At 39.1% G+C, this 23,567-nt stretch overlaps 1 protein-coding gene across 2 annotated transcripts in view; it reads left to right on the forward strand.

Annotated features, from left to right (window-relative positions):
* BTBD7 (BTB domain containing 7) overlaps positions 1-23,567 on the forward strand; it is an 88,961-nt gene that overhangs the window by 53,723 nt on the left and 11,671 nt on the right. For both annotated transcript variants that reach the window (XM_086363158.1, XM_086363159.1), the window contains exons 4-8: positions 9,254-9,462; positions 14,138-14,213; positions 17,192-17,352; positions 21,113-21,256; positions 23,334-23,523. In XM_086363158.1, coding sequence (XP_086219284.1) covers positions 9,254-9,462; positions 14,138-14,213; positions 17,192-17,352; positions 21,113-21,256; positions 23,334-23,523 — 780 coding nt within the window. The remainder of the gene's footprint in view (positions 1-9,253; positions 9,463-14,137; positions 14,214-17,191; positions 17,353-21,112; positions 21,257-23,333; positions 23,524-23,567) is intronic.

Here is a 23,567-nt window from a genome sequence, read left to right on the forward strand (position 1 = left end):
GAATCTTGGGGCTTAGCATTCCTCATCCACCACATAGCCCCTTTCAAGGTTTCTGTGTCCAGCTCTTCCTCTCAGGATCCACATTTTGTCATAGGTTTGTCAAGATTTTGTTCCGATCTTCTTCATAGATCTGATAAAATTAAATCTTGAGCCTAAGTTTTGGCAGTCTTTTCTGTAGCTCTAGGAAGTAAGGGTATCTTTGAACACCAATCTAGAAGTTTCCTTGTTTTGACAGAATTCTTAGGCTTAAAGAGTGACTGTCATTTTCTTTTTTCATGACTTCTAAGCCAGCCAGCACCAGGTCTTAGAATCACTCATGTTTCTGTTCAAGTGCAGCCACAACCACTGCTGCTAAACTAACACTTCCCTTAGTGAAAAACCTTAGTACTGTCACTGCAACAGGCAGGGGTTGTCACCATCCCACTTGCCATTAGGATGGGGTCCTCTTGGCCATCTTACCAGGGAATGATCTAGTTCCAGAATCTTTCTCAAGAATTTTATTTCCTGGAGCCACTTGCCTTACTATCATAGTGTGGGTGTCCCCTCCCATTTCCCCATAGCCTGTGCTGAAACAGCCTAAAAGGCTTGCTTGCAGTTATTTGGTAAGGAATCCCATGAACAGGGGAGAATTGGGGGGAATGAAACCAGGGAGGAGGAGAAGCAGCAGAAGAGTGGCCCGTAGTGTTGGTCACCAGTGGAGGTTATGGGGCTTCAAGCCTGCCAGGAGCTTCGAGGAATTTTGTACAGTCTTCTTTAGAATGGTCCTCCTGAAAGATGGCAGAGAGGAGCATTTATCTAACCAGCTGTCAGGTGTTGCAGAGTCCCGGGAGTAGCGGTGAAAAGCACCATGGCGTAGATCGTCTTGTCTTCTCACCCACGTGTCTGATGCTCATTTCTGCCTTGGATCTGGAATTCTGGTTGCCTTTTTAAAACAGATGTACAGGGATGATGTGTTGATAATAATGTCTTAGAAAGCAAACCTTTCAACGGTGTGATCATTGTGGATTAGAATACTGAAGGCATGGAGACAGTCGGAAGCTTTTCTATAATTAAGGTGTGAAGTATGGAGTATTTGAACCAAGGTGGTGTTGATAGAAAACAAAACTAATCAAATTGTGTTTTTGAAGGAAGAATCAGAAACATTAGTTTCATGTGTGTATATGAGGGAGAGAGAGAAAAGAGGGTGAATTGGTGCAGCGGACTGAAGATTTCTTGCCTAGGAGAAGCATAGTGCTCATGGACAGGTTGAAAGTGAAAGTGTCGGTTGCTCAGAGTCATGCCCGACTGTTTGCAGCCCCACAGACTGTAGCCCAGTAGGCTTCTCTGTCCATGAAATTCTCCAGGCAAGAATACTGGCGTGGGTTGCCATTTCCTACTCCAGGGGATCTTCCCAACCCAAGGATTGAACCCAGGTCTCCTGCATTGCAGGCAGATTCTTCATTGACTGAGCCACTAGGGACGCCCCATGGACACATGGGCTCCTGAGTATTTTTAACATGATCCTCAGAACTCTGATGGCATCATTTCATCCTGGGTATAAGGAAATGAGACTAACAGAGCGTGGGATGCTTTGATCCAGCACTTATCACTGGATGATAAGTGAGAGCCAAGAGTTAGTGATATAATTACCTGAATTCAGAACCTTCAGTGCTCTATCTACTACTTCATGCTGCTGTCACTTCCCACTTGTTTCATAATTCCTTTCCTTAGGATTTGGAATCAGTCCCATACAGTTTAGTAGGAAAGAATTGAAGCAGCTTTTTTCTTGAGCCTATTTGCACTTGAAGTCTTAATTCTAACTCTGGTGCCACTGAAGAGTCACCACTGAAGTGCCTACTCTAAGGCCAGCCTTCTTCTAACCTTACCATATTGCTTTATGTTGTGGGGCAAGCCATAATCTCCTCCATAATTCCTCTTCTTTCTTCCCCCTTGTCTATTTCTTTCTTCCTCTTCCCACCTCTAACCCAATATGAAATTCTAAATCTGGAAGCCACTTATATATTTTCTGATGGCTATAAGCCAATGAAAGGTTCCCCACTGATAATTGGTGAAACATGTATGACGATGTACCTGGGAGTAATGAAGAGTATGAGAGCAGCAGTAAAGACAGATTCTGGCAGCATATTCAGAAAATCTGTCAACATCGACGTATATTTTGGTTATCAGAGGTACATGGAGAGGAGAAAAACAAAAATGTTCATAATAAAAACAGAAAATGGCCCTGTTTATCATGCAGAGTAACACTCATTGGTATCACTAAATGTCTAATTGTTTTACTTCTTTGTATTTCTGCCTTGATCATTCATGTTATGTAGCTCAAATTTTTGAAAAGAAGCATTTCTGCCATCATTAAGGATTAGAAAGAAAATATTCTGGTGAAAGAAAGTAGAAGAAAAGGATTAAAAAAATAGGAGATGGATCTATAAAATGGAGTTATCACAGAAGCACAAAAGAACTGTAAAATGTTTACTTCATACTCTCTGCCAACCTCACATCAACATCATTGAAGATCTCCTACCTGAGCAGAATACATGGGCATCTTTGAGATGTTAAATGTCTAGGCTCCAGATGAGTTTTTCTGTTATGAGGACATTGTTAAAAGCTTTTGATTCATCCAAAAAGTTCTCTGGTTTATTAGTCAGCCATTGCTATATAACAACAACCAGAGAATTTCAGTGGCATTTAACAAAAAACATGTTTCTCACAAATTTCCAGGTGAGCTTAAATCAGAGATTTAGGTTTGCAGCAGCTGGGGTCACTCTGACGGCCACCATGGTTGAACAGGACTGGCAGTTCTGTTCCCACTGCTGCTCACTTTCCTCCTGGGACCAACAGACTAGCTCTGTGTGTTCTTACCATAGCGGTGGCAGAAGACAAGTGGGCAAGCCCAGTTCCCAAAAGTACTTTTGAAGCCTTTGGTCATATCACATTCACTAACATTTAATTGGGCTTCCATGATAGCTCAGTTGATAAAGAATCTGCCTGCAACACAGGAAACCCCGGTTCAATTCCTGGGTCAGAAAGATCCGCTGGATAAGGGATAGGCTATCCACTCCAGTGTTCTTGGGCTTCCCTTGTGGCTCAACTGGTAAAGAATCCGCCTGCAGTGTAGACCAGGGTTTGATCCCTGGGTTGGGGAGATTTCCCTGGAGAAGGGAAAAGCTACCCACTCCAGTATTCTGGCCTGGAGAATTCCAAATATTTAATTGGTCAAACCTGATGTCACAGCCAGTTCCAAAGTCTTGTTGCAGGGAAGTAACACTCTGCCCATTGAGGGGCGGTGGGGATCAGAAGGCTGGCGGTAGGGACTGTGTCTAAACAGTAATCTAGCATGTGTGGACAATAGACTCATAAGCTCTAAACTTCTAGTTTAAGAAGATAAAGTAATCATTCTGTGTTGTTTAGTTTTATTTAAAGAAATATATGTAATATTTTGTCTGTAGTGAGGCAGTGTAGTTAGTGAGTTCTATAGGGAAGAAGAGCAAGCATGCCCTCTGGAAGTTAATTAGGACCAAATGGGAAGAAACAGTCCTGACTTCCCTATATCCTGAAACTGACAGAGGGGAAAGGATTTTAGACAGAATGGTGCTACTCCCTGTTCAGCAGTGTTCTAAGTGGTGTGTGGCTCACAACAAACTGTGGAAAATTCTTCAAGACATGGGAATACTAGACCACCTGACCTGCCTCCTGAGAAATCTGTATGCAGGTCAAGAAGCAACAATTAAAACCGGACATGGAACTATGGACTGGTTCCAAATTGGGAAAGGAGTATGTCAAGGCTGTATATTGTCACCCTGTATAAGTTATTTAACTTATATGCAGAATACATCATATGAAATGCCAGACTGTATGAAGAACAAGCTGGAATCTGATTGCTGGGAGAAGTATCAATAACCTCAGATATGAAGATGACACCACCCTTATGGCAGAAAACAAAGAAGAACTAAACAGCCTCTTGATGAAGGTGAAAGAGGAGAGTGAAAAAGCTGGCTTAAAACTCAACATTCAGAAAACTAAGACCATGGCATCCAATCCCATCACTTGATGGCAAATAGATGGGGAAACAGTGAGAGACTTTATTTTTTGGGGGGAAGGGGGCTCCAAAATCACTGCAGATGGTGACTGCAGCCATGAAATTCAAAGACGCTTCCTCCTTGGAAGAAAAACTATGACCAACCTAGACAGCATATTGAAAAGCAGAGACATTGCTTTGCCACCAAAGGTCCATCTAGTCAAAGCTTGAAGAAGGCAATGGCACCCCACTCCAGTACTCTTGCCTGGGAAATCCCATGGATGGAAGAGCCTGGTAGGCTACAGTTCATGGGGTCATGAAGAGTCAGACACGACTGAGGGACTTCAGTTTCACTTTTCACTTTCATGCATTGGAGAAGGAAATGGCAACCCACTCCAGTGTTCTTGCCTGAAGAATCCCAGGGACAGAGGAGCCTGGTAGGGTGCCGTCTATGGGGTCGCACAGAGTCAGACACGACTGAAGCGACTTAGCAGCAGCAGCAGTCAAAGCTATGGTTTTTCCAGTAATCATGTGTGGATGTGAGAGTTGGACTATAAAGAAAGCTGAGTGTCGAAAAATTGATGCTTTTGAACTGTAGTGCTGGAGAAGAGTCTTGAGTGTCCCTTGGACTGCAAGGAGATCCAACCAGTCCATCCTAAAGGAAATCAGTCCTGAATATTCATTGGAAGAACAGATGCTGAAGCTGAAACTCCAGTTCTTTGGCCACCTAATGTGAAGAACTGACTCATTGGAAAAGACCCTGATGCTGGGAAAGATTGAAGGCGGGAGGAGAAGGAGACGACAGAGGATGAGATGTTTGGATGGCATCACTGACTCTATGGCCTTGAGCTTGAGCAAGCTCCTGGAGTTGGTGATGGCCAGGGGGGCCTGGCGTGCTGCAGTCCATGGGGTTGCAAAGAGTTGGGCACAACTAAGTGACTGAACTGAACTGATTGAAAGTGGATCTACAGTGAGATAATAAGGAAACTGAAAGTATGCATTTTAAAACTTTTGTAGCAATTTGACATTGACACAGTATTCAAGCAGTGTTTTTACTGAATTTTACTAAGATATTGGTTTGTGTTAGATTGGAAACTTAAAAAGAAGCAAACTTAAAAATCTGTTCCCTGATGCAAGATAGTTTGAGAAGAGCTCAGATAGACTTTCCACTGACTAGAAATGAATACTTCCACTGTACATAAATGGACCTTCTGATTTATCCATTAGTCTTTTGGGATTTGGGTTATCAACACTTCATCATCAAGAATCTGACCATCTTTGAGTGTGCAGTAGTGTTTTACAAGACTGGTCCAGATTTTTCCAAGGAAATGTCTTTGTGTGAAGCCTCTTTGTATCTCATTTCCTAGCCTTTCCCCTGCCAGCATCCATTTGACCTTGCTGCTATAGTATTTACATTTTCATTCCATTATTGACAAACTTAACAAAAGATAAATTACCACTAACTGAAATTGTTTACTATAACATGAAAATACTAATTTTGACAATACTAGATAAATCTCTTTAAAGTGTCCCTTCCACCTTTTTTAAAATTTTGGCCCAATTTTCTTTTACATTTCTGAGTTAACATCACCATGTTTGAAGGTGCTTTTCTGTTCATGAGAGAGGCAGTTCTAAGTGAAGAAGTTATATTGAGCGTTGATTAGTAGAAGACCTAAGTTAAGAGGCATGACAAGGAAAGAGATTTTTAGGATGGAAGGAAAGGATGTTTCATTAAGTATGACTTTCTTTCTTCCTGGCTGTATGACCTTGGGCAAGTTAATTCATCTTTGTGAGTCTTAGTTTTCTCATCTGTAAAATGGGAATTATAATATTACCTTCTTCAAGAATATTATCAAAATTAAGCACAGAGCTTGGTACATAATAAATTTCAAAAATGTTAGCATTATGTTTTGTTTTTAATTATCTACCAGGTGTCAGGTGCTATAGCATCAGAGATAAAGGGAGGTCACTACCCCAGAGAAGCGCTCAGTCTGACAGAGGAGTCAGACAAGTATGTCAGAAATGTAAACTAAATTAGTATGAGAATTTAATGCTATTACAGAGAGAAACACAGGACATTGTGGAAAATTTCAGGTAGGAGGAACACCTAACTTTTGACTTAGGCTTTGGGGAATGGGCTCAAGGTAGGCTTTTGAAAGAGGCAATATCTCAGCTGATTCTAAAAGAATGTGGAGGACTTAGGAAGGAAAAATTCAGAGACTCAGGGTGGTTAAGTGGTTTGCCCAAAGTGACTTTTCTGCTTAAATGCCCAAGTTGGGGTCTCAAGCCAATCTGATTTCAAAGTCCGTTTTTCATATCTTTGTAAACTTGAAAAGTTTAAACATATGATGTTATCTTTCTCTTTCTTTCCTCTGCCAATATCCTGGTTTTAGTAGGACTGTGACACATTCTTTTAAATAACCACTTTTTCTCTTAATTTGCCACCAAGCACATCTACCAGATTGCCTTTGCTGTCATGTTGACTCATACTACTCAACTCTACTCCACTGCCTGCTTTAAAACAGCAGAAGTCCTCCATTGGCTACTGGGCGAGGCCTGTCCTCCTCAGCTTGGCATTCAAGACACTGTAAAATGAGAACTGTCCAGGACTTCCATATTTCCCACTTTTCATGAGCTCATATTCATGCCTCTGGTGTCATTTACATGCAGATATCACTTTATAAGGATGCCATTTTAAGGTTTAGATTAAATAAATTAATCTTCAGTCTTTAGATTTAATTACTCTCTTACAACTGAGTGCTCATGCGCGTGGGCCACACACACACTTACTCTGTTATTTCTAAAAATGATTTTATCATTATGACCAAAGAGCTTGGATGTCATCCTTCTTTAGTTCCATACCCAGCATAAGGGTTCTTGGTTATTGTTGTTTAGTTGCTAAGTCATGTCTGACTCTTGTGACCCCATGAACTGTGGCCCACCAGGCTCCTCTGTGCGTAAGATTTCCCAAGCAAGAACACTGGAGTAGGTTGCCATTTCCTTCTCCAGGGGATCTTCCTGACCCAGGGATCGAACCCATGTCTCCTGAACTGACAGGTGGATTTTTACCGCTGAGCCACCAGGGAAGTCCAAGGGTTCTTGGTACTCTACCCATAATGTGATGAGCTAACCTCTGCTCCTACATTTTTCTGGAGGGATCTTTTTTCTAGAGGGATCCTTTTTTTTGAGGAGAGGTAAGGAGAACAGTTCTGATTGTTAGAAATTTCTTAATAGTGAGTCAGAATCTCTTCTTTTACCATCCATTTGTTTCCCAGGACTTGCCCTTGGAACCACAGGTAATTGGTCTTTTTTTTTTTTTTTCTGCCTCATGAGGTTCAAGATTCTATCAGACGTTGAAAGATAGCTCTTACATCTCTCCTTGGGTTTCTCTTACATAAATCAATAATAATATTGTTTGTTTAGACCTTTTTTCATTAACAGGTCTCAAACTCTTCACTGTACTTTTGCCCACCTCTGAGAATCCTAGAGTTTTGCCATTGCCGGTCTAAAACCACAGAGCTTAGAACAGAACACAGCACCCGACAGGACAGCAGTGCAGCATTGTTCCTTCATTATGACTCTTTGCTTGTGTCTTAAAAGCCTGTGATTGGTTTAGCTTTATAGTAACCATTTCACATTTTGCATTCATTCAATTAATATACCCAGATACTATCTTTACATAATGGTTGTAGTTAAGCTAGCTCTTCTTGTCATCTACTCTGTAGTTGACTCTCTTTAAATACAGAACTTAAGATTTTGTTAGTTAGATTTCACCTTCATTTTGATCCATCTTTTTAGCTAATTTTGACCATTTTATCCAGTGTATTTTAAACTGTGTTTCCCAGCTTTAGGTTATCTCAAGACTTTGAAGCCTACTTTCCAGCTTGATGAACATCAGAGAAGTAGAGACTTTCCACTCCATCTCAGGAGTTGACCAGTGCTTCTTACACATGGTTCTGTTAGCCACTCGTCTGTCACCCCTCCACATCTTTTTGTCTTACCTTCAAAGATCTCATTTGTACATTGAGCAAATTTTTATTCAGTGCCTACCATGTGGAAGAAGATACCAGTGATAAAGTGAAGACAGCGGTCCCCATCTTCTGAGCTAACAATCTAGAGACATCATGAAGTGTTCTGTTAAATGCTTTACAGAGATTAGGTTACACAGTTCTCTGTGATACTCGGTTTCTCTGTTGTCATATCAAAAGGGAAGGATGCATTACTTTTTACAAACTCTATATTGGCTCCTAATGATCATACATCACCTGAAAATGGGAATCATTATCTTTCTCTTTTCACAGGTTCACAAGAACCTTGAGCTTGGAAAGTCTGCAGAGTTCATTGCTGACCTTTCTACCTTTTATTGTATCTTTTAAACCTCCGAGCTCATTAGAGAGCAGCCTGTTTAGCCACATTTGTGGTGGTGGCAGTGGCATCTAATCCCCCCATTATTGGGATTCTTTTTGTATTTTAAACTTAGCTGTGAAGAATGTCTGTCCAACTTTAGCCATTTTCCCTTACAGTCTTTGTCACTCTAATTCTCTTTGTGTTTCATCTTTGTATTTTGAAACTATTTTTTCTAAGGAATATAGCTGACTATCCTCAGATGTTTTTCTTCTCTTCTTAAAGCACTTAAAGTGCCATAGTCACTTTCTCCAGGATCCTGGTCCTTTTCACTTAAACCATGTTTTTCTTTTTAGTTCAACAAATGAACAAAAAACTGCAGTACTCTAAGGGATGAAACTATCAACGATGCAATGTGTTGGTTTTTTACTAGAATAATACCAAGAACAGATATCCTCATAGTCCCTAGAAGACAGCCCACCCATACCCCTAAGTGTGGGTTCACTTATCCGTCAGGTGTCATCCAAACCTCAACTTGCCAGTTCCCACAGCTGGATCATCCGTGCCTCTTCTTCCTTCTTTCCCCGCTGGTCTAGTGCTCTCTGCTGTGTCCTGTACAGATTTTGAGTTGCACATAGATGTTTATTTTCTTAAACAATTATGAGGATTCCTGCCTTTTTATGTAGATCTTTGTGGAACAGCAGATTCCCTGCAGTTGTCAAAATCTATTATGGTTACCAGTTGCTACCCCATCCCATCAAGTCTTGGTGACTTCCATGAGATTTTATTATCTCTGTCTTCTTTTTTCCTATTGCTACTTTTAAGATTGGTGTCTAACACACTAATGTTCAATAATATTTATGATTAATCTCAAGAAGTATTTGCCTTCTCTTTTAGGCTGTGAGGATATCATTGCTGAAAGCATCTCATTAGATACCTTAATTGCCATCCTCAAGTGGAGCTCTCATCCATATGGCTCTAAGTGGGTGCACCGACAAGCTTTACATTTCCTCTGTGAGGAATTTTCCCAGGTCATGACTTCGGATGTTTTTTATGAACTCAGCAAAGACCATCTGCTTACTGCTATCCAGTCTGACTACCTGCAGGTAATCATGTATACGCTCTCGAATTCACTGTCGTTCGTATGTGCACCAGGAAGCCCGTCTGTCCTCCGTTACTCCCCCACCCAGGGAGGTCAGCCCACCCAGGAATGCCTGCTTCATATTTGTGCAGCCCGAGGTGTCTAGGGCTCTGGGCCCTTTGTGCTCACTGCCACCATCACTGAGCAGTGTGAACCAGCCCCAGTCCTAACCAGCGATTCCCCAAAGGGGTTGTGGCAGTAGGCAAGGTCAGAAGCATATCCCAATGGTGATTCTCTTGGCTTCTGTTAATAGTAGATTCACTACAACAGTTTCTTTTATTTTTGGTAAAGTATCAGAAGATATTTAGACTTAAGCAGCACAAAATAAGAACAACATTCAATTTCTGACCTATTCGGACATTTCTTAAAACTCAGTGTATGAGTCCTCCTGAAGTATAATAATGTTTTCAAGTACTTATTTTTAGTCAGAAGTATATTTAAACAAATTCTTGTATTCTTATATATCATTTATAATTAAGTAATTTAAACTAACAGTATATTTAAAATAAGTTAAAAAAATACTTTGAGGTAGAGTTTATTTGATTTTTTTTTTTCTTTCTTTTTTGCATTGGCTGTATGACTTTTATACTGGTAACTATACAGCAGTTTTAATGTTAAGAAGTTATAAACTCATTAAACCATATCCTATTTCTTTGTATTTGTACTAGAAAAATTATGAAATGCTTTCATCTCAGTCAGCAGTGCAGTGAAGAGTTAAATAATCCACTTAGTATCTGTATTTTTCCTTCATTGTAGTACATATGTTGTCATAATTGGCTTTGATCTGTTTAGGATTTGTTTTCATTAACCTTATTATTTCACTGTCCTGTTGCAGACCTGATAGGAGTTAGGATTTGTCAGTTCAGTTTCCACCTCAGTCCGTCTCTGCCATCATGAAGCTTCCATAAGCCTCTTATCCTTATCCATCAGAGGGCAGACAGAATGAAAACCACAATCACAGAAAACTAACCAATCTGATCACATGAACCACAGCCACAGCCTTGTATAATTCAGTGAAACTATGAGCCATGCCATGTAGGGCCACCCAAGATGGTCATGGTGGAGAGTTCTGACAAAACAAGGTCCCCTAGAGAAGGGAATGGCAAACCACTTCAGTAGTCTTGCCTTGAGAACCCCATGAACAGTATGAAAAGGCAAAAAGATAGGATACTGAAAGATGAACTCTCCTGGTTGGTAGGTACCCAGTATGCTACTGGAGATCAGTGGAGAAATAACTCCAGAAAGAATGAAGAGACAGAGCCAAAGCAAAAACAACACCCAGTTGTGGATGTGACGGGTGATGGAAGTAAAGTCCAATGCTGTAAAGAACAATATTGCATAGGAACCTGAAATGTTCATCAATCAAGGTCCATCAATCAAGGCAAATTGGAAGTGGTGAAACAGGAGATGGCAAGAGTGAACATTGACATTTTAGGAATCAGCAAACTAAAATGGACTGGAATGGGTGACCTTAACTCAGAATATCATTGTATCTACTACTGTGGGCAAGAATCCCTTAGAAGAAATGGAGTAGCCATCATGGTCAACAAAAGAGTCTGAAATGCAGTATTTCGATGCAATCTCAAAAATGACAGAATGATCTCTCTTCGTTTTCAAGGCAAACCTTTCAATATCACAGTAATCCAAGTCTATGCCCCAACCAGTAATGCTGAAAAAGCTGAAGTTGAACGGTTCTATGAAGACCTACAAGACCTTTTAGAACTAACACCCAAAAAAGATGTCCTTTTCACTATAGGGGACTGGAATGCAAAAGTAGGAAGTCAAGAAACACCTGGAGTAACAGGTAAATTTGGCTTTGGAGTACAAAACGAAGCAGGTCAAAGGCTAACAGAGTTTTGCCGAGAGAATGCACTGGTCATAGCAAACACCTTTTTCCAGCAACACAAGAGAAGACTGTGCACATGGACATCACCAGATGGTCAACACCAAAATCAGATTGATTATATTCTTTGCAGCCAAAGATGGAGAAGCTCTATGCAGTCAGCAAAAACAAGACCGGGAGCTGATTATGGCTGAGATCCTGAACTCCTTATTGCCAAATTCAGACTTAAATTGAAGAAAGTAGGGAAAACCACTGGACCATTCAGGTATGACCTAAATCAAATCCCTTACAGTTATACAGTGGAAGTGACAAATAGATTCAAGAGATTACACCTGATAGAGTACCTGAAGAAGTATGGACGGAGGTTTGTGACATTGTACAGGAGGCAGTGATCAAGACCATCCCCAAGAAAAAGAAATGCAAAAAGGCAAAATGGCTGTTTGAGGAGGTATTACAAATAGCTGAGAAAAGAAAAGATCCAAAAGGCAAAGGAGAAAAGGAAAGATGTACCCATTTGAATGCAGAGTTCTAAAGAATAGCAAGGAGAAATAAGAAAGCCTTCTTCAGTGATCAGTGTAAAGAAATAGAGGAAAACACTAGAATGGGAAAGACCAGAGATCTCTTCAAGAGAATTAGAGATTCTTCAAGGGAATATTTCATGTAAAGATGGGCACAATTAAGGACAGAAAAGGTATGGACCTAACAGAAGCAGAAGATATTAAGAAGAGGTGGCAAGAATACACAGAAGAACAACACAAAAAAGATCTTCATGACCCAGATAACCATGATGGTGTAATCACTCACCTAGAGCCAGACATCCTGGAATGCGAAGTCAGGTGGGCCTTAGGAAGCATCACTATGAACAAAGCTAGTGGAGGTGATGGAATTCCAGTTGAGCTATTTTAAATCCTAAAAGACGATGCTGTGAAAGTGCTTCACTCAGTATGCCAGCAAATTTGGAAAACTCAGCAGTGGCCACAGAACTGGAAAAGGTCTGTTTTCATTCCAATCCCAAAGAAAAGCAATGCCAAAGAATGTTCAAACTACCGCACAATTGCACTCATCTCACATGCTAGCAAAGTAATGCTCAAAATTCTCCAAGCCAGGCTTCAACAGTATGTGAACCGTGAACTTCCAGATGTTCAAGCTGGATTTAGAAAAGGCAGAGGAACCAGGGATCAAATTGTCGACATCTGTTGGACCATCAAAAAAGCAAGAGAGTTCCAGAAAACATCTATTTCTTCTTTATTGCCTATGCCAAATCTCTTGACTGTGTGGATCACAACAAACTGTGGAAAATTCTGAAAGAGATGGGAATACCAGACCACCTTACCTGCCTCCTGAGAAATCTGTATGCAGGTCAAGAAGCAACAGTTACAACTGGACATGGAACAATGGACTGATTCCAAATTGGGTAAGGAGTACGTCAAGGTTGTTTGTTGTCATTCTGCTTATTTAACTTGTATGCAGAGTACATCATGAGAAATGCTGGGCTGGATGAAGCACAAGCTGGAATCAAGACTGCCAGGAGAAATATCAATAACCTCAGATATGTAGATGACACCACCCTTATGGGAGAAAGCAAAGAGAAACTAAAGAGCTTTTTGATTAAGCTGAAAGACGAGAATGAAAAAGCTGGCTTAAAACTCAACATTCAGAAAACTAAGATCATGACATCAGTCCCATCACTGTATGGCAAATAGATGGGGAAACAGTGAGAGACTTTATTTTTGGGTGGGGAGGGGGCTCCAAAATGACTGCAGATGGTGATTGCAGGCATGAAATTAAAAGACTCTTGCTCCTTGGAAGAGAAGTTATAACCAACCTAGATAGCGTATTAAAAAGCAGAGACATTACTTTGCCAACAGAGGTCCATCTAATCAAGCTATGGTTTTTCCAGTAGTCATATATGGATGCGAGAGTTGGACTATAAAGAAAGCTTAGTGCCAAAGAATTGATGCTTTTGAACTGTGGTGTTGGGGAGAAGACTCTTGAGAGTCCTTTGGACTACAAGGAGATCCAGCCAGTCCATCCTAAAGGAAATCAGTCCGAATATTCATTGAAAGGACTGATGCTGATGCTGGGAAATATTGAAGGCGGGAGAAGGGCACAACAGAGGATGAGTTGGCCCATGGGGTCACAAAGAGTCGGATGCAACTGAGGGACTGAACTGGATGATTGTTTAGAATCTTTGCATTTCTTCTTGGAATGTAAAAAACTTGGAGAGCAACCTGGATTATGCCCTAAGATTTTAAATGCAGTACAAAGAAATGAGAAGCACATTGCCATTTCACAGACTATGCCTGAGGGGTCCTTCACCAATCAGTAGCATACTTCGTGGAGATCATAGTGTCTTCTGCCAAGACAAGTTGCCATACTTGTTTTTTTCTGCTCCTCCAGGAGACAGCAGTCACACTGTATCTTTACACTTTTACTTTCATGTTTTTATCTCCATCTTGTCCCCAAAAGAATTTAAGGCAGCTGTATAGAAACCATATAGTAAGGTAAATTTAAAACAGGGAAAGAAAACAGTTTAAAAAACAAATAAAGATGAAAATAAGAGTAAAAATTTAATTTGAGCCAAGAGTGAGGTTACTGGACCAAATGTATATAATTGGGTCTGTGTATTTGCTTCCTGGTATACCACAGGTTTAGGTCAGACATTTGAAACAGCCAGTGTAATGAGTGAAACGTGGCATGTTGCACATTGTATGTACTTTATGACATCAGAAGAGTCTTTAATGAGATTAATGTCTATCTGTTTGCACTAAAATAAATATAAACTTTTTTATTATAGGCAAGTGAACAAGATATCCTTAAATATCTGATTAAATGGGGTGAGCATCAGTTAATGAAGAGAATAGCAGACAGAGGTAAGCTCAGAAAACTGGCTTGAAACTGTAAGTTTTTCCCAAAAGTTACTAAAGTGTATGCTGCACATCAGTCTTGACAGTTACCACTGTTGCCTGGTGAAAATAGAAATATTTAAATCAGTAAAATCCTTTAGTGGAAAGGGTATACTTGGTTAGAAATAAACATATCAGAAAGTTTAATTTTGCACTTTAAACTGTAGCTCTTAGTATTCTCTTTCTGTGTGTTTAATAATGTATGTTGAATCATTTATAAAAGTATTAAAGTGTAGTTTTTCAATTAATGAGTAAAGTGTTACAAAGGCATGTTGTTGATGAAAATATTTTAGAATTAGGTGGTAGTGATAAGTGCATAGCGTTCTAAATGTACTAAAAACCACTACATTGTACACTCTAAAATGGTTAAAATGGTAAATTTTATGTTATGTGAATGTTGCTCGAGAAAAAAAAATATATGACTACCAAAGGGAAGCATGTTTGTTGTTTATTTGAATTTTTTGTGAAAGGTAAAGGAGAAATGATACTTTTGCATGGCCTCCAAGTAGGGGATACTGCAGAAGAGACGCAAGCACCACGTGTCGCTCGTGGTCTTAACTGTGGGAGCTTGTGCTTATGTAGCAATCTTACATCTATGTCTAGGGTGAGCCCACCCACCTGTGTGACTTCATATAATTTTGTGTTTGTCTATATAGTGAACCCAAATCAAAATATTTTAATTAAAAAAATTAAATGCAGGTTTCCCTTTCCTCTCATTTTTGACAGCTTTATATAGCTAAATTTACATACCATAAAGTTTATGTTTGAAGTGTTCAAGTCAGTGTTTTTTAGTATACTTAGAGTTGTTCTTCTCACATTTTAAAATATTTTTAAAAAGTAAAGCTGAACCTGCCTTCAAATCATTTTATAGTGTGCCTTTAATATACTGCTGCCAGACTCTAGGAAACAAAAGCAGTCCTCCTACCTTAATTCTAATTTAATCTGTGGCCTGCAGTTTCAGGCCTTTAATCGAAGCCTTTCACAGTTTCAGATTTGAAATTTTTTAAATATAAAAACCACTACTGTTAATTTGGGACATTTTTGAAATGCCAGTATGCAGCCTATGCTGCTGTTTTACAGATTCTAAATTTGCAAATTCACCTACTTGCTAAAATTTATTTATGATCCCCAAATCAGTACTCATGACACTTTTAATCATTTGCAGAGATGCACAGAATGCCATACGTTTCCAGCTTATGGTAGAGCAAAGTGATACTCTGCCATCTTCAATGTTCAAACAAGTGTCCTTTTCATAGTCTTTTTAGTGCTGTGTTTTTTACATCTGAATGGGATTTTCTGGTAAACCCACTGTCTAAGATAGCCTCCAAATGTAATACTATTAATACTGTCTAGTGTTCCTAAGTCCAAGAGGGCTATGATGTGCCTTACGGAGAAAATATGTGTTAGATAAGCATTGTTCAGGTGCATGAATTACAGTGCTATTGGCTGTGAGCTCATTGTTAAAGAATCAACAATATATACTAACAAGGTGTCCCTAAACAGAAACATACATAAAACAAGGCTTTGTCCTCATTGGCTGACAAAAGTATTGTGACCAGAGGCTCAAAGGAACCTAACTGTGTGTTTCCTTTAGAAGCAGTGGTTCAGTATTCACTAATTGTTGTGGTGGCTTTATAGAACAATACCACCCCAGTGCATATAGTGCTCCATAATCATCAAAGGCTTGTTTATTGATGTAAAGCTGGTGATGATATGCCATATTTATTTTGGGCAGATAATGAACATCCTTGATAAAATTTCCATTGTTTCATGGTTTTCTGGCTGGGTTAGAATGGGAGGCTCTTCCACAGAGATGAGAAGGACACTGCACAAACCAGACTGCACCTTTGTCTCAGTCACTTTCACGGATAAGGTTTCTGCCCTTACCTGGTACATATCTGGGGGTTTCATGTAATATTACGTTTGAAAACAGGACACCACTACTTTGAGAAAAAATTTCTTTTGAAAAGCAGTGCCTTATATACATATTGAATCCAAAGCATAACAAGGCAAGAACAAAAACCGTTTTCCACACACTGGCAACAATTTTAATAAGCCTCTCAAAAAACAATATCTCTTTATCACATTATTTAAGGGAAAATATCAGTTTACCTGTAGTGTTTGTGGGGAAAATCCAGCATTTATATTTTGAATGATAAAGATCTTATTTTTAAGCAAAAAAAAAATATATATATATAGCCCCCTAGTTTAAAGATATGATTAAAAATTCCTCAAATATGTTGTTTTCCTTCCCACCTCACTTTCAAAAACCATATATATACTTCAGATCTTCCTCTTCCACTAAAACCCCATGAAAAAAACATTATTCTCTGCTCTGGACAGTGGAATATATTACACATGAACTTTTATGCATTAATATTTCTGTCAAAATTTAGGAGACTCATAAAATTCTTAAAGTTAAATAGAGTGTACATTAGGTTTTGCTGCTTTAAGGTATCAGGTGATATAATTTTAGATACTCATTAAATTCCTATTAAATCTATATAGTAGCCTAATGAGCATACTCATAACTTACAGTTACCAGAAATAACATTTGTTCTGTATTACCCTTATTGTAAGTTGTATTAAGATAAAAAAAACTAGCCCCAAAAGTGAGGAACATTAAGAAAAAGACTTTGATCAAACTAGATTTTAATAGATTGTTTTTCTCCTTTGAGTTAGTATGCAGAAAAGAATTCTGTCTTCTTTAATGCAGAACAATTGTAAAGAATGTTACCGCACTATTGACACTATGCTTTTTCTTTGTCCAAGAATATCTATTAGGGAAACTTCTTAAGCCATAAAAGTAATTTATGTATAGCACTTTTTAGAGCAGGTAAATTTAGTATAGAAGATTACTGAAAGTATACTTAGAGAAAAAAGAGAGCCTTTCTCTGGAAATTTGAATTTGGGTGGAGACTTCTCATTTTCCGTTTCTGTCATAGAGCCAAACTTACTGAGTGGCACTGCTCACAGTGTGAACAAGAGAGGTGTGAAAAGACGGGACCTGGACATCGAAGAGCTTAGAGAGATCCTTTCCTCTCTCTTACCTTTTGTGCGAATTGAACACATCTTGCCTATAAACAGTGAAGTCCTAAGTGATGCAGTAAGTATCTTTCTTCATTTATCCCTTTCATGAAAATAATGTCTTTTTTTTTAATCCTTGTAAATAATTTCTCCTAATGGAGTATCGTGAGACTAAACTCCATGAAGACACAGATGTCTGTTTTGTACTGTGTTAGGTCCCCAGTATCTGGCACATGGCACAAATAAATATTTGGTGGATGAGACTTGAGTTGGGTGTATCAGTCTTACTTTTGCAAAAATATAGTCTCTAAATGGAGTTAATCCAGCAATTGATCAGTGTAGATCAAGTAGTCCTCATTTTAAATGGAAAGAGTAGAAGTTACTTTGGAGACTTTCTTAAGAATAGCAGTAAATCAGAGAGCAAGAGAGGAAGAGATTGGTTCAGTGTAAAAGGGGTAAATGAATCCTGTAATTGTGTTTCAGGTAAAAATTAATGGAGCTGATTGATCATGTTACTTTCACAGTTTTTATGTGAATTTTTTTAGACTATAAGAATTGCTCCAATTAATGGTTGACAGCCTGGAGGAGGAAATGGCAACCCACTCCAGTATTCTTGCTTGGAGAATTCCATGGATGGTGAAGCCTGGTGGGCTGCAGTCCATGGGGTCGCAAAGAGTCAAACACAACTGAGCGACTTTCACTACTACTATGGTTGGGAAAAATACTCTTCACAGATTGGTTTATAACTTTAATAAGATACTGTAAACGTAATAGTTTTTTCCAACTGCACAGAAACATTGTAAAAGTCATCTAGAAAAAAACTGATAAGAATTTTTTTAGTTCTAAAAGAAAAAAGAAAAATAAGGAGTGATAATAAAGGGCCAGCTTAAAACAAAATATTAAAAAAACTAAGATCATGGCATCTGCCCCCATTACTTCATGGCAAATAGAAGGGGAAAAGGTGGAAGTAGTGACAGATTTCCTCTTCTTGGGCTCCAAAATCACTGCTGATGGTGACTGCAGCCGTGAAATCAGAAGACAGTTGCTTCTTGACAGTAAAACTATGAAAAACCTAGACAGTATATTGAAAAGCAGAGATATTACTGTGCTGGGAAAGGTCTATATAGTCAAGGCTATGATCTTCCCAGTGGTCACATACACTTGTGAGAGCTGGACAGTAAAGAAGGCTGAGCGCCAAAGAATTGATGCCTTTGAACTGTGGTGCTGGAGAAGGCTCCTGAGAGTCCCTTGGATAGCAAGGAAATCAAACCAGTCAATCTTAAGGGAAATCAACCCTGAATACTCATGGGAAGGACTGATACTGAAGCTGAAGCTCCAGTATTTTGGTCATCTGATGCAAACAGCTGACTCATTGTAAAAGTCCCTGATGCTGGGAAAGATTGTGGGGAGAGGAAGAAGAGGGTGTCAGAGGATGAGATGGCTGGATAGCATCACCAATGCAATGAAGATGAACTTGGGCAAACTTCAGGAGATGATGAGGGACAGGGAAGCCTGGCATTTTGCAGTCCATGGGGGTCACAAAAATGTCAGACATGATTGGGTAACCGAACAACAACTCTTCCATAATGTAAAATATATTTTAAAACTCTTTTAAGAGTCAGTCTGTGATGCTAGCATAATAGAGAAGACAAAACAGCCCAGAAGAAGAGGCTAATTAATATAAGAATTAAACATATAATAAGCAAGCTATCACAAACCGTGCTAAAGTAAGCCATCAGTTGGGGAGGGAAGAAATGTGCTTTAAGTTAAATCCTCATTTCACTTGCACACAAAATTAATCCCTATTAGATCGAATAATTAAATATTAAGTTGAAACATGGAAAAACTAGAAGAAAACAAATATTTATGGAACCTCTGATTAAAAGGATGTTCAGTGTCGCTAGTAAGCACACATAAAGTAAAGAAAGCAAAATAAGACAAAAAGTTACCACTTTTTTACCTATTAGGTCACTAATTTTTGAAATAATATTACTGGTCTGATGGGGAAGTGTACCTGGTACATTGGTAGCATTATCGTTAAGTATATTTGGAAATAACCTAAATGTCCAATAACAGGGGAAGTAAGTTATAGCATAACTATTTGACAGAGTATTTTGCTGTCCTAAAAAAAATATGTACTTTTATATATTCTAAAATTTATTTAGGTAAAAATTTATCTAAAAAAGATTGGGAGGAAATACATCTACAGTACTACACTTACAACAAATTAGAGTTAGGATTTTTTTTGCCTATTTTCAAAATATGTCTAATGCTATATTTTATTAGTTAAACATAATTTTAATGCACCAATGAGATGTTTATTATATTTAACAAGAATAATACTAGAAACAGTATTTGGTTTCATTTAAAATCTGGGACTAAAACCAGATACAGTTTGGTTCAGAAAAATACTTTAGAACTTTTGTTTAATAGATTTAGAAAATATATAGCTCTGTTGTTAATATCCTATGCTTAACACATAATAAATAAAGTGAAACTTGCTCAGTCACGTCTGACTCTTTGCGAGCCCATGGACTATACAGTCCATGAAATTCTCTAGGCCAGAATACTGGAGTGGGGAGCCTTTCCCTTCTCCAGGGGATCTTCCCAACTCAGGAACTGAAGCCAGGTCTCCCATATTGCCAGGCAGATTCTTTACCAGCTGAGCCACAAGGGAAGCCCAAGAATACTGGAGTGGGCTATCCCTTATCCAGCGGATCTTCCCGACCCAGGTATCGAACTGGGGTCTCCTGCATTGCTGGCAGATTCTTTACCAACTGAGTTATCAGGGAATCCCAACACATAATAAGTCCCCAGTAAAAGTTTACTAATATTGGTTGTTAGCCATAGTGCTCATGTAGTATATGTTAAGCACTGTGCCAGGTGCCTTTTATCTTCCTCACTGTCATTTCCTCCTCACAGCCACCTCATGGGCTAAAGTACTTGATTTATATTCTCCTGGCATAGATGTTGGAGAAGGCAATGGCACCCCACTCCAGTACTCTTGCCTGGAAAATCCCATGGATGGAGGAGCCTGGTAGGCTGCAGTCCATGGGGTCGTGAAGAGTTGGACACGACTGAGCGACTTCAATTTCAGTTTTCACTTTGATGCATTGGAGAAGGAAATGGCAACCCACTCCAGTGTTCTTGCCTGGAAAATCCCAGGGAAAGCAGAGACTGGTAGGCTGCTGTCTATGGGGTCACACAGAGTTGGACACGACTGAAGCGACTCAGCAGCAGCAGCATAGATGTGGAGGCAACAGGGCCACCGCATTTAGTTAGTCCTGCAGTGCCCATCTCCAGGGCTAATTCAGGGTCCTTAAGGTGAGGCCCAGGTAAGAGAAGATGTCCATGGCCACCTGGCTGTCGAATGGAGAGTTAAGGTTTGAGCCAAGTTCTTTCCTTAGAGCCCCTGCCCCTATCACTGTGCAGACTGGCTATCTTCGTACTGTAGATACAGGCCCAAGAATGTGCTTGTTTTGTCTTGTGGAGGATAGATTGGGGGAGGAATCAATTCCTAGATGAGTAAGGAAAAAAATCGGTTCTATTTTAGAGTTCTGAAAGTTAGCCTGACTCATATTTTTAATTAATATAACTCTTGTTTTTAAAAATCATTTCTCTATTTAAAGAAAAATGGAAAGTTGTACCTTTTTATGGCTTTCTGAATCCTTTAAACACTTTTAAACATTCAAAGTATGTGTAAGTTTCATGTGCATTCCTAAGTTCATATTTAAATGGTGAAGTTTGAACATGTTGACTTATAGGTATAATTATTTTTATCTTAGTAATATTGTGCTACACAAATGTCTGTTTCTCTAAAAAATAATTTATTTTTCAAGATGAAAAGAGGCTTGATTAGTACTCCTCCATCAGATATGCTTCCTACAACAGAAGGTGGAAAGTCAAATGCCTGGTTACGGCAAAAAAATGCTGGAATCTATGTTCGTCCTCGGCTGTTCTCTCCCTACGTAGAAGAAGCGAAGGTAAGATATTAAACTACTTTATTATGAACTATAAACACAAAGATATCTATTGTAGTATCATTTAAATATTTGGAAATAGCCTAATAAGGAAAGTGAAAGTAAATTCTGCTTTGACTTCTCACCAGAGTAGTTTAATTATGTTTAATGTTTAATTATCAAGCATGTTTTTATATTTATAACTTAAATCATATTAAGTTGTATTTTACATTTTTCTCATCTTAGTTTTTCTTGCAAACTGTTAGCTTGGAAAAAACTTCTTCATTTTACTGAAATGGTCATCAGTATGTTGCTATCTTCAGGGTGGGAAAAATGTTTGAAAGAAGACTGCAAACATATTTTCTTCCTTTTGTAAACTAAAGAAATGCCATGACTTCCTATAACATATTTCTGTAGTGGGTGACTGTTGGAAATTGTATTTAGCGTTCAAAAAAGTGTACAAGCTAAAACAAAATTTCAGGCCTATTAAATTAAAAGCTGACATTATATTATATTGTATTGCCATTTATAACATAACTCTCCAAGTAAATATGATAAATACTGCAGTATAAAATACTGCAGTTTTATTAGACGTGTTCAGCCGAGGCGCTTCGGTGTGACCTTTTGAGAAACTGACAGTCTTTGAAAGTCAGAAATCACCTTTAAGCTTAATGAAATGAATTAACAGGCAAAATAATGTGTTTGGATATAGAAACATAGTTACCTTAAAAGTTTTCTCCCTTTTATTTGTTGGAGTCAGTTCACTTCAGTTCAGTCGCTCAGTCGTGTCTGACTCTTTGCCACCCCATGAACTGCAGCACGCCAGGCCACCCTGTCCATCACCAACTCCCGGAGTTCACTCAGACTCACATCCATCTAGTCAGTGATGCCATCCAGCCATCTCATCCTCTGTCGTCCCCTTCTCTTCCTGCCCCCAATCCCTCCCAGCATCAGAGTCTTTTCCAATGAGTCAACTCTTTGCATGAAGTGGCCAAAGTACTGGAGTTTCAGCTTCAGCATCATTCCCTCCAAAGAAATCCCAGGGCTGATCTCCTTCAGAATGGATTTGTTGGAGTATCCCTAGTTTAAAATACATATATGAAAGGATTTGTGAGAGATTTATTGATGAGGTTGATAATCTACCCCTTATTGAGTAATTCACACTTTGAAAGTGAAAGTTGCTCAGTGTCCGACTCGGTAGCCTGCCTGACTTCTCTGTCCATGAAATTCTCCAGGCAAGAATACTGGAATGGGTGGCGAGGATCTTCCTAACCCAGGAATCAACAGGGGTCTCCTGCATTGCAGGCAGATTCTTTACCACCTGGGAAGCAATTGACACTTTAAATAATTGTGAAACGGTGAGGTGGGCAGGGGAGGCAGAATGGTTGGGTCAGGTCTTTCTGAAATAAGTCCAGTGCCTAAAGTCGCTCGAGCAGGTGAGGCCTCTGTGGAAGGTTGAGTCTAGTGCTAAAAGGTCCATAATAAACTAGATCTCCCCTCCTTTGTGCTGTCTCAAAGTACAGCAGCCGCAAGCTGACCAGACAGCCCTCCTGTACCCGTGCATACGTGGGTACATGCCCACAGTAAATGCAGAGAATGGTTTTACATTATGCCATTTTGACCGTTCTGCAGTTTGCTGAAGTGGATTCATCTGAAGCTTATTTAACAAGTGTTTATGTGTAGGTCTGTTGAATTTAATATCAGTCTTTAATATTTTATATCTTGAGCGTTTCTTATTGGCTAGGATATTTAGTCCATATTTACATTGTTTTCTTTACTGTGACTTTATGTATAATTTCACTTCTGATTAATTTTATATCCCTTCTTCAAATTTCAAATACTCCTGTTAAAAGCATACTTTTCAGAAAATGATTATTTCTTTTCAAAGATGCTCCAGAAAACTCCTTTAAACATTAAAGAGGTAGGGAAAAAATTAAAGAGGTTAGAGTACTGTCTCCGTTTACCACTAATTTTAGGCTGTATACACTGCAAACAGTAAATTAATTCCCTTTTTATGTGATGATGGCAGTAATCTTTCTCTAAATGTGATGTAACAAAGGTGTAAGGTTGACTAACTCTGTTAATACTGAATTGTTTTCAGTCAGTGCTAGACGAGATGATGGTGGAACAAACAGACCTTGTGCGTTTGCGAATGGTTAGAATGTCCAACGTGCCAGACACGCTTTACATGGTCAGCAATGCCGTGCCTCAGTGCTGCCACATGATCAGCCACCAGCAGATCAGCAGCAACCAGTCGAGCCCTCCTTCAGTGGTAGCAAACGAAATCCCAGGTAAGGCGGTTAACCTTGTGAATAGTCTGATCATATTCTGTAAC

Source organism: Bos grunniens, chromosome 21 (genome assembly GCF_055505025.1).
Source record: "Bos grunniens cultivar Pamir isolate PY7600 chromosome 21, Bosgru_T2T1.0, whole genome shotgun sequence".
In the NCBI taxonomy this organism is placed as follows: domain Eukaryota; kingdom Metazoa; phylum Chordata; class Mammalia; order Artiodactyla; family Bovidae; genus Bos; species Bos grunniens.